This window comes from Pelmatolapia mariae, linkage group LG5 (assembly GCF_036321145.2).
Source record: "Pelmatolapia mariae isolate MD_Pm_ZW linkage group LG5, Pm_UMD_F_2, whole genome shotgun sequence".
Classification (NCBI taxonomy): Eukaryota; Metazoa; Chordata; class Actinopteri; order Cichliformes; family Cichlidae; genus Pelmatolapia; species Pelmatolapia mariae.
In genome coordinates, this window is record NC_086231.1 from 37,184,149 (window position 1) to 37,198,879 (window position 14,731).

A 14,731-nucleotide genomic window follows, 5' to 3' on the forward strand; every position below is an offset into this window, starting at 1 on the left:
TTTACCGGTCGATCTACGTCCCTACCCTCACCTATTGTCACGAGCTGTGGGTAGTGACCGAAAGAACAAGATCGCAGATACAAGTGGCAGAAATGGGCTTACTCCGAAGGGTGGTTGGCCTCTCAGAGATAGGGTGAGAAATATAGCCATCTGGGAGGGATACTGAAGTAGATCCGCTGCTCCTCCACATCGAAAGGAGCCAGTTGAGGTGGTTCGTGCATCTGACAAGGACGCCTCCTGGGCGCCTCCTGGGCGAGGTGTTCAATTCAATTTAATTCAATTTTATTTATATAGCGCCAAATCACAACAAAAGTCGCCTCAAGGTGTTCCGGGCATGTCCCACTGGGACGAGGCCCCGGGGCAGACCCAGGACACACTGGAAAAATTATATCTCTCGGCTGGCCTGGGAACGCCTTGGTGTTCCCCCGGATAAGGTGGAGGAGGTGGCTGGGGAGAGGGAGGTCTGGGCTTCTCTGCTTAAGCTGCTGCCCCTGCGACCCGGCCCCGGATAAGTGGAAGAAGATGGATGGATGGTGAAAAAACACCAAAATATTGATATTTAACTGATAAAAACTGACTTTAGGCTATCTCCTTGTCCCAGCCAGATAATGCAGAAAAAATATCTCTGAGAATATTGAAGAGTTTGGATTTTTTTGTTTGTTCCTGAAGTTTAACATTATTGTTTACATTACATTAAATTTAAGATAGGGTTGGGGGGGGGGGGGGGGGTTGCCATAAAGTATACATATTTTGGTAACTGAATACTGGCATTTCTTAATTTCATGCAAACATCCCTGTTTTACACATACTGGGGTTTCAAGCTTCCATCAAAATGCCATTTGCTTTCGGGTTGTCCATGATGAAGATGGCAGCCCTGATCCTGATCACCACCTTATCCTGACGAGTTACTCTGAGTTTTTATTGTACTGGAGAAGGAGACCATCCACAAGTTTGTTAATTTCAGCTAAGTTCACCTTTGTGAAAGCACAGGACCAGACACTTTGGAAATGAACTGACTTGTGTAACCCAGTGTTAAAAATGGGATTAAAAAATATTAATACTCTTTTGATTAAAATACTCATTTCGCAATGGGAATAAATATTGATAAAAAGCAATTAAATATAATAAATACTAGTAAAAAGCATGTAAACATAAGTTTAAACTAATATGTGGATAAATGGTGTAGAGGCAGGACTTTGTCCTTTAGAGTGTGTTTGTTAGATCCACTGAGCAACCAATCATTGGCTGGTCTGACCCTCCCCCAATCTGTGTGCACTGCTCAGACACCTGTGTGTGCCTTCGTGTGCCAGTCAGATATGCCAGAGACACAGACGGTGAAAGATCTGTTTACCCGTGTGGTGAAGAAGCTAGCTGGATAGTAAAAGTCCTTTTTCGGTGAAAATAATAAGAGTGATAGTGTGTTCCGAAGGCCGTGAGCCAACGTGAGCATTGTGAAGCTCCGTGTAGCATTTGTTGCTTCACATGGTCAGGTTTTTTTCTTTGCTTACTTCGATTGGATTGGTTTTGAGGACCTGAGAAGAATTGAGGATCCCTTTTCCAGTACTGGATGGCGAGCCCAGCCCAAAGAGCCGGATGAACTGGTAGATTGTAACCCGACTGGTTACAAACACACTGAGTGACTATTGAACATTGACAGACTGCAACTGACTTTTAAAAAATGACACAAAAGACAATAAATCCTTGGGTCAACTATTTGTGGTGTGTCGCGGCCTGGGGGATCAGCAAGGCGCTGATTATTATGCTCCTATCTCTCGGTCTCTCTTTCTCTCTCTCCTGTTTTGCCGGGGCGGAACTCATGGTGGGTTCACGCTCTCGGCTGCACGCCTCCCTGTATTGGAAACACCTGGACCTCATCAAGACCAGTTGGTACTTAAGAGGGAAGAGGTCCATTGTTCAGCGCTGGATCGTTGTTAAACTCTTGTCAGTAATAAGTTCAAGCCAAGGTTTCTCGTGCCTGCGTGCTAGATATTAACGTGTGTATCTTTGTACCTAGACTTCCCGGACCCATCCCTGTGTTTCCTCGAGCGGTGTGTGGAAGGAGCGACTGGTCACTAGTGGAGAGAGAGGTCGGAGTGGAGCATGTGTGTCATTCCCCTTTTCCCCGGATCCCTGGAACCCTGCCCCCTCACGTCTTGTATATAGCACTATCCCCGCACAGCCTGTAAATACACTCGGTGAAGAAACTGTAAATAAACTTTTATTGTTAACTCGCAACTCAGGAGTCCTGCGTGTGGATCCTCAAGGGCAACCCGTGACATGGGGTTTATTTTATTTTATTTTGTTTCCAAGAAGCGCGCTGATAACTGTTAATAAATGCAATTTTGTTTTTTTTTACACCTATTGTGTACAAGTCCTCTGTTGTCAGACACCCTTGGCTCCTACGAATCTAGAACCTGTCCGATCTGGCCCATATTTCCCCTCTGTCCTCGTACTGCGGTTAAAGGTAACTATACTGCCTGTACTACATGCAAAGAAGGCTAGAAGTAGCACTAACAGGTCTTATATGCCCACTAGTATTGCACCACCAGTGCTACATAGAATAAAAAGTGGCGAGCCAGCCAGGAGCCTAGAGTGTTGTGTGACAACATTGGTATCCTTTTTGACCTTTGATCAGACAACTCACATACTGTGAAAATGGATTTTGTCAAGAAGTATGCCATTAAAGTACCAAATGCCATCATTGTTAGCGGTGTTGCAGATAGAGAGAAAGACAAAGAGGTATTTGAGTTTCTAGAGCAACATGGTACTATTCGTAGACTACTCGCTGTCAATGATGACTCTTCTGCATTCCACAAAAGTCAGATTGTAGAGTTTGAGTCCGGTGCAGCCGTTGAAATATTAGCACCTAAGCTGCCGTACCTCTTACAGTCCACTGACAATCCAGATGTCAGTTACCACATTCGAGCCTTAACTGACGTCTATACCAAGACTGTAGGGGGCAGTGTTACTGAAGCTTATATTAGCAACCTGAAAGGTTTAGCCAAGTTAACTGGGAAGGATTTCGAGGAAGTGTTGCGGGAGGCCATGTCCACAATAGGGAAGACCATTGAAGCTGCTGAGACAGCTGAAATAAACCCTGAAAATGATACTGCTGATCAGACTTGCCCTGTGGTAGGATCCACACAACTTGGAGCCTCACCTTCAGTCTTAACTGAACTGCCTCACCCTCCTGAACCCATTCAGGGCACATTCCAACGCCCCATAAGACCAAACTTGACACCTCAAATATTGAGTCCAACTGACCTCAGCCCACCAGAGGTTCAGAAAAATAGTAGTCGAGCATGTTGTCAAGAGTGTTGAAAAGACATCACATGCTCACTCTACATTAAGACTCAGAGCTTTCTCTGGCAAGATGCCCAGACCTTACAGCGAAGCTGACTATGAAACATGGTGTTTTCATGTTGACTTGTTGATGGAAGATGCTTCTTTGTCTGAGTTGGAAAAAACTCGTAAGATCCTTGAAAGTCTCCTTGCTCCTGCTTCTGATGTCATTCGCCCTCTTGGGCCAGAAGCCACCCCTGTGGACTATCTTAAACTTCTGGATTCAGCTTTTGGCACCGTCGAAGATGGTGAGGAACTATTTGTACGCTTCATGACCACCCTCCAAGATCATGGTGAAAAGCCCTCTGCTTATCTGCTTCGTTTGCAGGTGGCGCTCAATCACACAGTGTGCAGAGGTGGTCTTGAACTACATGAAGTAAATAAGCAGCTTCTTAAACAGTTTTACAGAGGCTACTGGGATAATAACTTGCTAACGGAACTGCAGTTGGAGCTAAAGCATAAGGAGCCACCCACTTATGGAGAGCTATTGCTTCTCCTGCGTACTGCAGAAAACCGACAAGAAGTTAAAAGCACACGAATGAGGAAACACTTTAGCGCCACAAAAACAAAAGCAGTGTCTAATGACAGTCACTGAAACAGATGCAGATGTTCCTCGAGCAGAGTAAGATAGTCTAAAAGAGCTGAAAAAACAAGTTGCTGATCTAAAAAGCCAATTAGCTGCTGTCGTGAAGCCAAAGAAACAAGCAACATTCCAGACAGTCCGAACAAAGAAACCTGAAAATAAAAAACCTGACCATGCCAAACCTGAAAACTCACTTCCACCCAGCCGCCCCAGTACTAGGCCCAAGCCCTGGTATTGCTTCCGCTGTGGGGAAGATGGACATATAGTAACCACTTGTGAATCAGAGCCAAACCCTGCCCTTGTAGTTGCAAAACGAAAGGAACTAAGAGTGAGAAGGCAGATATGGGACAGGCAAAATGACCAGCTTTTTTTAAACTAAAGTCTGTCTCTGTTGCGGGACAAATGGAGGCTGATGCTTTGTTAACCCGTCCCACCCAGGTTGGACAAAAAGCTCCACCTAAAAAGCGTGCCAGCCTAAAGTCACACACAAGAATGGATTCCTTCGACCTTCCTGAAGGTCTAATTGGTACAAAGAGTACTGCACAAGTGAAAGTTAATGGTCACCCAGTGAGTTGTTTACTAGATACTGGTTCCCAGGTGACTACAGTCCCCGAGTCTTACATTGTCAGCATTTGTCCTGTCATGAGATTAAGCCACTTTTTGAACTGTTAGAAGTTGAGGGTGCCAACGGTCAGTCTGTACCTTACTTAGGCTACATTGAACTGCATGTCACTTTCCCAAAAGACTTCCTTGGCATTGAAGCTGAATTGCCGATACTTGCCTTAGTTGTCCCCGATGTACGCACAGCTTCTCAGTCCTTAGTGCTAATTGGGACAAACACATTAGATGTACTTTATGAGCTGTACTCTGACGCATGCCATGAACTGCAGCTGAACATGCCATATGGCTATCGAGCAGTTCTAAAAGTTCTTGAGTCACGACACAAACAGTCCAAAGACAGTAGTCTTGGTTTAGTGACGATGCACAACAAAGAGCCACAGTTAATTCCAGCAGGCCAAACTGTTCTAGATGGTGCTGTAGCTGTGTCAGCCAGTAACAGTGAAAAGTCTGTCTTGTTAGAGTATCCACGAATGTCAGCCTTACCTGGTGACATCCTTGTGAAACCTTGTCTCACAGACCTACCTGAATGAGCACCTTACCTTGTTCCAGTTATACTTACCAATGAATCCGAACATGATGTGACAATCCCTCTAAATTGCATCATTGGAGAAATCAGTGCATATCAAAGAGTTCTATCTCACAAACACTCAGTGAGAACTCCAAGATCCCGAACTGAGCAGAAGTCAAATATAGCATTTAACTTTTACTCTTCCCCTATTAGCGCTGAATGGAAGGAGTGCAAAACAGAAAAGCTAAGCCAAATGCCCGAAGTGTTTGCACAAAATGATCTCGACTTTGGAAAAACGGATCAAGTGAAACACACGATCAGATTGTCAGATGAAACACCGTTCAAGCATAGAGCGCGTCCCATACATCCAAACGACCTGGAAGCAGTCTGTAAGCACCTCACCTCACACAGCTGGTGTGATCAGGTAGTCTACCTCCCCTTTTTCTTCACCTATTGTAGGCGATCGTGGGGCGATCGTGGCTCAAGAGTTGGTAGTTCGTCTTGTAATTGGAAGGTTGCCGGTTCGAGCCCCAGCTCGGACAGTCTCGGTCGTTGTGTCCTTGGGCAAGACACTTCACCTACCGCCTACTGGTGTTGGCCAGAGGGGCCGATGGCGCGATATGGCAGCCTCGCTTCTGTCAGTCTGCCCCAGGGCAGCTGTGGCTACAACTGTAGCTTGCCTCCACCAGTGTGTAAAGGTGAGAGTGAATGAATAGTGGAATTGTAAAGCGCTTTGAGGTTTCTCGAAGAGCGCTATATAAATGCAAACCATTATTATTATTAGTAGTAGTAGTCGTGCGGAAGAAAAATGGTGAAGTCCGCCTCTGTATCGACTACAGAAAGCTTAACGCACAGACTATAAAAGATGCTTACGCCCTTCCCAATTTGGAGGAAACGTTTTCCACCTTGATCGGGTCGCAATGGTTCTCTGTCCTGGATTTAAAATCGGGGTACTACCAAATTGAGATGGAGGAGCTGGACAAACGGCTTTTGGGAATTTAATAGAATGCCCCAAGGCATTACAAACACCCCCAGCACATTCCAGCGGCTCATGGAGAAATGTATGGGCGACATGAACCTGCGCGAGGTCATTGTGTATTCTTCCAGATGCTTGAAGAACATGAGGTTCGCTTAATGAAAGTTCTTGATCGCCTGAAAGAATATGGGCTCAATCTCTTCTTCGAGAAATGCAAGTTTTTCCAAACTTCTGTCAGATATCTTGGGCATATTGTGTCCAGCAAGGGAGTGGAGACTGACCCTGAAAAATTGGAAGCCTTAAGTACCTGGCCGGTGCCCCGTGATCTTAAACAGCTCCGCTCATTCTTAGGCTTTTCAGGGTACTACAGGCAGTTCATTAAGAACTATTCGAGCATTGTTAAGCCCCTCACTGACTTAACATCAGGCTACCCTCCTTTGCGCAAAAGCACAAAGCCTAAAGCTAAGTCTGTCCAGTACCATGACCCCAAGACACCTTTCGGTGAGCGATGGACTCCCTCTTGTGATCTTGCTTTCAAAACCATCATTGAAAAGCTCAGTACTGCACCTGTATTGGGTTTTGCTGACCCTAAACTGCTATATACACTCCATACCGACACCAGCACTACAGGGCTTGGCGCCGCACTCGATTAAGAGCAAAATGGCCAGACCAGGGTAATAGCTTATGCAAGTCATGGGTTGTCTAGGAGTTAATCTCGTTATCCTGCCCATAAGTTCGAGTTTTTAGCCTTGAAATGGGCAGTGACGGAAAAGTTTGCTACAGTGCTACACTTGTCTAACTAAAGCTAGCTGACTACAAACAAAAGGAAAACTGAACTTGAGGAACAAAGTAAAGAATTTCCAAACTCTTAAACATTTCAGAGACATTACCATGCACTGCTTTATTAACAGAGAGGAATACTAACATTATTAATATGAGGAATACTCTGTGGTGTTCACGCTTGATTTTTAAGCACTGTGGCATATTCACTGATGATTTGTGATAACAATATTGATGTTTTATTTTGAATGAAGGTGCTTCATATTCCACTTAAAGTACGCTGTGACTCCGGATGCTCAGTGTGTCTCTCCCATCCTACAAACTCAAACTGGTCCTACTTACACTTCAGTATTTTGTTAACCTTAAGTGTGTGCATCTTGTTGTGAATCTATTCTACATCATGTTGTGCTTTGTTTCCTTTTTCTGTTAGATAGCTGAGGATTGTTTGGTCCTGCTGACCTTTCAGTTTGATTTGTTGAAGCTTTGTGAGGTATAGCTTGTCTCTCATTTTAAATGTGGTTAAACAAAATAGTTAGTCAGCTATTAGTAACAGACTGAATTTAACATGAAGTACAATATGAAATAAGCATTTAAAAAAACCTTTATGAACACACAAAATTAGTTCATTTTGTAATCTTTATGTGTATCAATGTTCATCTGAATAGTTGCCTACTATTGTAATGATACCTATTTCCTATACCACAAACCATTAACCTTTGCTTCTAAAAAACGTGTTTGGTGCAATAATACTATTGAGAAATTGTAACTTCATCATTTATAAATGATGAATGAACTATTAACTGATACCTTACTAGTGTATACTAAAGTGTTAACCTTTTTATTTCCCAAGTGGTCACCACAATCGATGCATTTGGCACTGGCAATATTGCAAAGGCCAATAAAGCTGGCCAGAGGATCACATTGGTTTCAATATATAACATTCAAGCTGTAACACTAGAATACCAGAACCAGGAGCTACCTTGCTTTTTACATTATGGTACACTATGGTACACTATTCACAATGAAAGGGCCAAAATTTTTAAAGTGAGGGGCTCACATGCACAACATCCAGGTGCTGGGATAGCTTTCAACACAAGCAAAGGCCGTGTGACATTTTTCTCAGCTGCAAAGGTTTTATAAATAGATGTTAGATTTGGAATTGATTTCAAGTGCTGAACCTGGATTTGGCAGCTGGGAGTTTTAGGACCCTGTTACCCTGTTTCACAAATCTAAGTGTAATATTATTTAGCTTAACCTAAGTGGAGGTATAACTATTGTTGATGAAAGAAATTGTGTTCTTACTTTGATATAACTTTGGTAAATAAGTGGTAATAACTTATCTCCCTATCATTCCCTTCTTGTTTTCACCATAATATCCGACTATCACATTATTGCTGAGCTCTGATAGAAAGTGCTACCAAATATTCTCTAGTGCCCACGCAGAGCAAAGTTTTCATCTGTGTATTTTGGTAAATATTAAGCAATACTACTACTCCAGTAGGTTCCTCCGGGAAATTCAGTTCAACCCACCAGTCTCACCAGTGTGTGTGGGTTGTGATTTTTTGCAGTCTGCTGATGTGCTTAAGCACAGTAGTATTAGCAGTAGTATATTAGTTGTCGTATCTGCTTAGCAGCAGCATTTCACAGTGCCACCATAAACATATTGGCTTAGTGATGATCACAGTACACATGTTGATTTACTGTCTCAGCTGTCAGCAGTTGCAGAACCATTAAAATCAGATAAGAAACCGTATTTATTGATGATGAGAGATCTAACATGATAATCAAGTGGAAGCCAGCTCTACTACATTCGAGCCGAGATGGTTCACAAATTGTTGAATTCGGTCATTACAGGGTTGCACACCAAGCTCTTGTGACAGAGTTGAGACTGATTGAAACTAGTCTCTGCAGTCTGGGCATGTGCAACATGAACGGGGGACTGCAGACACTTGGACAACAGCCTGTTAGGAGGCCTGCCACTCTGATATCTGAAATATCAAAAAAACAACTAAAAACACATCTTTTTAGAATTGCATTTTGTTAACTTTTGTCTGTTTTTGTTTTATACCTTGTGAAGCACTTTGTGATCTTTTATCATGAAATGTGCTATATAAATAAAATTTTACTTACTTACTTATATTGGGAGAACATTGCAGTTGTCGGCACCTTAGCTGTCTTTCTAACAACAACATATTTTCCCATTTTCATATTTCATAAAATAACACTCTTTTAACCCTTTGTGCTTGAATTTCATTCATCAGGACTCCAAAAAGTCATCCAAACAACTCATTGCCATCTCCCACTAAATGTGGATAACACATCTGCAGTAATGCCTACAATGTGTGAATGAGTCTTTTTTTTTTTTGCCATTTTTAACCAGCGTAACTCAAATGTTGTACGATGAGAACACAATTAGCATGCTGGTCCAGAAACTGTGACCCTTGCCAGCGTACACAGTGGCTCTTCAGATTTACTGACAAGGCATTAATTTGATATTTGGCATGTTGCAAGGGCCAAAGTGTTGGCAGCTTATCTAGAACTGACGCGCACACAGACACATGCAAACACCACCGCCGCCAACCTGACAGCAGAATGGGCATGTGTTGTACAACAAGGACTCACAATGTATGCAGCACAGAGATGGATGCATGAGGCACGGATGGCTGTCAGTGTCTGGCCACATACATATGAATGGACATTTGGGGAAGGAAACGTGGGGACATTCAATGTGGAAATACTACACCCAGCACCATCTGGATCATGATGGTAGATGTGAAAGTATGATCAAATATTTGTAGATGAACAAGAACACACAAACAAACATTCTCACATCACCAGGGAAAAAAAATGCTCCATTTGAATTCATCAAAAATAGCAGACATTAGTTTCATAAGTAAGATCTAGCAGAATATGTTATGATATTGCTATGGTTAAGACAATATCAAATATAAAGCATTATATATATATATATATATATATATATATATATATATATACATATATTAGGGGTGCAACAATACACAAAATTCACGGTTCGGTTCGGTTCGATACTTTGTTGTCACGGTTCAATATTTTTTCGATACAAAAAAATGTTCATGCCTTTTTAATTTGTCATTTATTAAAATTATAAATATATATTTTAACTCAAAAGTACACTTTTTAAATTTAATGTTGCTGAAACAACAAAATAATAAAAAATAAATAAATCTATCTGATCGAGAAATCACTCATCTTTGGAAAAGAGAGTTTATTACAGAGAAATGGCTCTTTCCAAAATAAAAGCTATACTATATGCTTCTTCTGGGGTATATTCTCAGCAGCATATTAAACATATCAGGTCTCCATAATGAGAATCATGTGCTAACTGCTGTCTAAATGATGAGGGTAAAGTTTGTAGCATGCGTGCTTGTTGTTTTTGTCTGCTTCCACTTGTCTTTGCACTAGGATGATGTCGGCGTAAATGTGCAGTCATATTCGTTGTGTTCCCACTAGTGCTGTCAGCGTTAATCTCATTAAAATGGCATTAACGTCATAACGCGGCAAATCTCCGTTAACGAGCTACAGCGGATCGCCCCGTGCGTGGGGCTGGACGACGTCAACATGTTAACGAGCTAACTGCGCTAACGCACTAGTTCTCACCAATTGAGCATTGCGTGGCACATCCGACATACTGTTTTACTTTTGTCCATGACGCGCTTACCATCAGGGTCATACTTCACATGAAAACCAAGATAGTTCCAAACGCCAGATCTGAATGAGGGTGGGGGAGGTTCAATTTCGGGTAGCGTTGAGGCAGTTGCCATGTTGCAACGAGCTTAGCTTCTGTCTTGCTAGCTTGCGCTGCGCTCAGTGGATCTGCACTCGACAGTGCAGCCTAGGCGGAGTAGTCGAACGCAGATCCACTGAGCGCTCGTCAGAAGAAAAGTTGATAAAATAAATAAAATATTTTGTATTGTTCGATACATATGCGTACTGAACCGAAAGCACTGTATCGAACGGTTCAATATCGATACGAGTATTGTTGCACCCCTAATATATATATATATATATATATATATATATATATATATATATATTAGGGGTGCAACGATACACAAAGTTCACGGTTCGGTTCGGTTCGATACTTTGGTGTCACGGTTCGATATTTTTTCGATACCAAAAAATGTTCATGTCTTTTTAATTTGTTAATTATTAAAATTATAAATATATATTTTAACTCAAAAATACAGTTTTTAAATTTAATGTTGCTGAAACAACAAAATAATAAAAAATAAATAAATCTATCTGATCGAGAAATCACTCATCTTTGGAAAAGAGAGTTTATTACAAAGAAATGGCTCTTTCCAAAATAAAAGCTATACTATATTCTTCTTCTGGGGTATTTTCTCAGCAGCATATTAAACATATCAGGTCCCCATGAGGAGAATCATGTGCTAACGGCTGTCTAAATGACTCGGCTAAAGTTTGTAGCATGCATGCTTGTTTTTGTTTTTGTCTGCTTCCACTTGTCTTTGCACTAGGATGATGTCGGCGTAAATGTGCAGTCATATTAGTTGTGTTCCCACTAGTGCTGTCAGCGTTAATCTCGTTAAAATGACATTAACGCCATAACTCGGCTGGACGGCGACAACACGTTAACAAGCTAACTGCGCTAACGCACTAGTTCCCACCAATTGACCATTGCGTGGCACATCCGACATACTGTTTTACTTTTGTCCATGACGCGCTTACCATCAGGGTCATGCTTCACATGAAAACCAAGATAGTTCCAAACGCCAGATCTGAATGAGGGTGGGGGAGGTTCAATTTCGGGTAGCGTTGAGGCAGTTGCCATGTTGCAACGAGCTTAGTTTCTGTCTTGCTAGCTTGCGCTGCGCTCAGTGGATCTGCACTCGACAGTGCAGCCTAGGCGGAGTAGTCAAACGCAGATCCACTGAGCGCTCAACACAGACAGCATCGTCAGAAGAAAAGTTGATAAAATAAATAAAAAATTTTGTAGTGTTCAATACATATGCGTACCAAACCGAAAGCACTGTATCGCACGGTTCAATATCAATACGAGCATTGTTGCACCCCTAATACATATATATATCTATATATATAGATATATATATGTGTGTGTATTATATATAGCATTATAAAAAATTAATATAACAGCGATTTAAGTCAGATTTGATTTAATCACCATCAAATGACAGAATACACCATTTAAGTATGCTGCAGAACCACACACACACACACACGCGCGCGCGCGCTACACTGGATCCCTTCAACACCTCCAATCAGTAGTGGGTCCACTGGAATGGTTGGATGGATGAATAGACAGATGGATGGAATTTCAGCAAATGGAAATCCCGACACTCACTGTGTACATCATATAGCAAATGTCATTTTAAAGTCAAAGGCAGAAATTTTCTTTGTGAGAACATTGTGAGAGGGTGATGACTCATCATGTGTGTAGGCTGAGGCTTCGAGGGAGATGTGACCAGTAAACAAATTATCTCTGAATGTCACGTCATATTAGTTTTCGAATATGAACTATTAGGTTTTCTATGTAGTTTTTTAAATATCAAAATATTTACACATGTCATCATGTAACTACCATATGAAGTGGATTTACAAATTCTTATCATGGAATGGAATCAGGAATCAGGGATGGAATTATATGTTGAGTGATACAATACAAAGGAGTCTTAACAGCACTTACATGCATGTGAGTCATGCAAACACAACAGGGACTGGGATTAATGAAGACATTTTGAGGCCAAACAGTCACCAAAAATTTCAGAATATAGATTTAGTACTTCTTAGTGCTCCAAAATATATCTGATGAGCAAATCAAAACTTGATAAAGGCACAATGACCCATACTGTACACACATACATTACAACAGCGGAGATGTAAAATGAATACTTACAGGCACGTCCACATACTTCGAAGCAGCTTTTACCTTGACAAAGATAGAAAAACACTGAGTACAGCAGCTGAACAAAAGTTGTCCAGGTGAGACTGAGCATCTTATATCTTCGCACCTGCTGATCTAGAAACACTGATTTGTGGTGATATTAGCTGCACAAATGCAGTCACTGTTATTGCATTCATAATTTAACAGTTTAGCTTTTGTAGTGTTGTGGAAATTTAGGGAGCTAGTGCCGGAGAAGCTCACCAAAAAATCTAATGGTATTACAGTTAGCATAAATGATTAACATAAAAACTATAACAATTTCAATGAAATAGTGAGCATAGAAATACACATATCAGAACAGATGATTATAATATGATGCCATGAGACTTTATATAGTTGCACACCATTGTAATTTACAAATGCATACAATGTGGGGAGTTTTATAAAATATTTGTATACGCACACTCAGTGCCAATGCAGTGTTTATGAAAATGGTCCACTTGTGTATGAGGAGATACATACATACATAGAGTATCAGTATAGTGAGATAAATGGATGCTTTTTCATTAAATCAAATTTAAACCCCTTAATTTACCAGAACAAAAGGTAGCTTTAGAATTAATAACAAATTTCCTACATAGGTGCGCTTTCACTGAGGAAATGAAGATGTCTGTTAAAATTGTTCATTACATTCAAAAGTTCAGTTACAGTATAATAGCTTCACACTATGATTTACACATACTGCCATTTACAGTCCGAGTAAATTATTAGTGAAGTATTCTTATTCTGATGCATCATTATTAAGTTATGCCCTTGTCTCTGAGTGTGTTAACTGAGCTTTTATAAACACTTAATATTCCAGATCATAGCTAGTTTAGGTAGCTACCAGCTACCAATGCAAAGGCCAGCAGAACCTCATGTATCAATTGTCTTTGCAATAGAAAAAGGAAACATATACAACACTATAGTAAAAGATGGTTTTTAGGAGGTTTTTAGGAGGTTAAAACTACCACCCACTGGTTTCTGATGTTTTCTTTAGAAGCTCTGAGCAATTTTGCCATTGCTGTTTGGTGACAGAGGCACAGAGCTGAATGCTGATGCATGCTCTTCTAGTCACAGAAGTAAATCAATGAATATGTCTAATGAAGTCAAAATAGAACCAGAGAATATATGTTTTCATAGAAAAACAAAACAAAATAAAAGACAATAATTGTAAAAATAAAATATTACAGGTAACCAGTTCTGTATCTATAGCACACATTACACACTATATTGCTAAAAGTATTTTTTAATCTGCCTTCACACACATGAGAACTTGAGTAACATCTCATTCTTAATCAAAAGGAGTTTAATATAATTTCAGCCCACACGGTTGCTGTCATTCCCAATTGTTTGCTTGCAAAAGCAGTCTGCATGCCTACTGTACGTGATTTTATTCACCTTTGGCCATGGAAGTAACCTGAATCGAGTCATTTGAATGGAAGCTTAAAATGTGAATTGCAGCTATTTTCATTTTGTGCTCTGATTATGTTTTTTCCCTGTCTTAAACTACATATGATTGCAACGTCTGTCCTGTTGGTAAAACGTATCATGTTTACGAAGACTATGTGCACGCAATACACAGCAGATACTATATACAGTGGTCCCTCGCTATAATGCGGTTCACCTTTCACAGCCTTGCTGTTTCGAGGATATTTTTTGTGCAATTTTGCACAAATCAATTTTATTTATTTTTTTGAGCGCATTGTGTTCTGCGTCCTGATTAGCTGTAGACCATTGTCAATCAATCTCGTGCCGTGTCTCCTGTACAGTACAGAATGTATTCAGCTTGTCAAATTTACATAAATCTTCGATCGCTAACAGTGTGACTCTGAAGTGCTGTACTGTATGTTTGTAAGTTTTCTCCCAAACAAATGCAACAGTGTCGACGAAACGTTTTGCACCGAATGTACCTGTGGTTTCATTCAACACTGGACGATTTTGGCAAATATTTTCTATAGTTACGTTGAAACCAAG

General features: G+C 40.9%; 1 protein-coding gene across 2 annotated transcripts in view; it reads right to left on the reverse strand.

The window, feature by feature from the left end:
* Nucleotides 1-14,731, reverse strand: part of cadpsa (Ca2+-dependent activator protein for secretion a) — a 318,715-nt gene that overhangs the window by 35,054 nt on the left and 268,930 nt on the right. For both annotated transcript variants that reach the window (XM_063474914.1, XM_063474915.1), the window contains one exon: nt 12,728-12,760. In XM_063474914.1, coding sequence (XP_063330984.1) covers nt 12,728-12,760 — 33 coding nt within the window. The remainder of the gene's footprint in view (nt 1-12,727; nt 12,761-14,731) is intronic.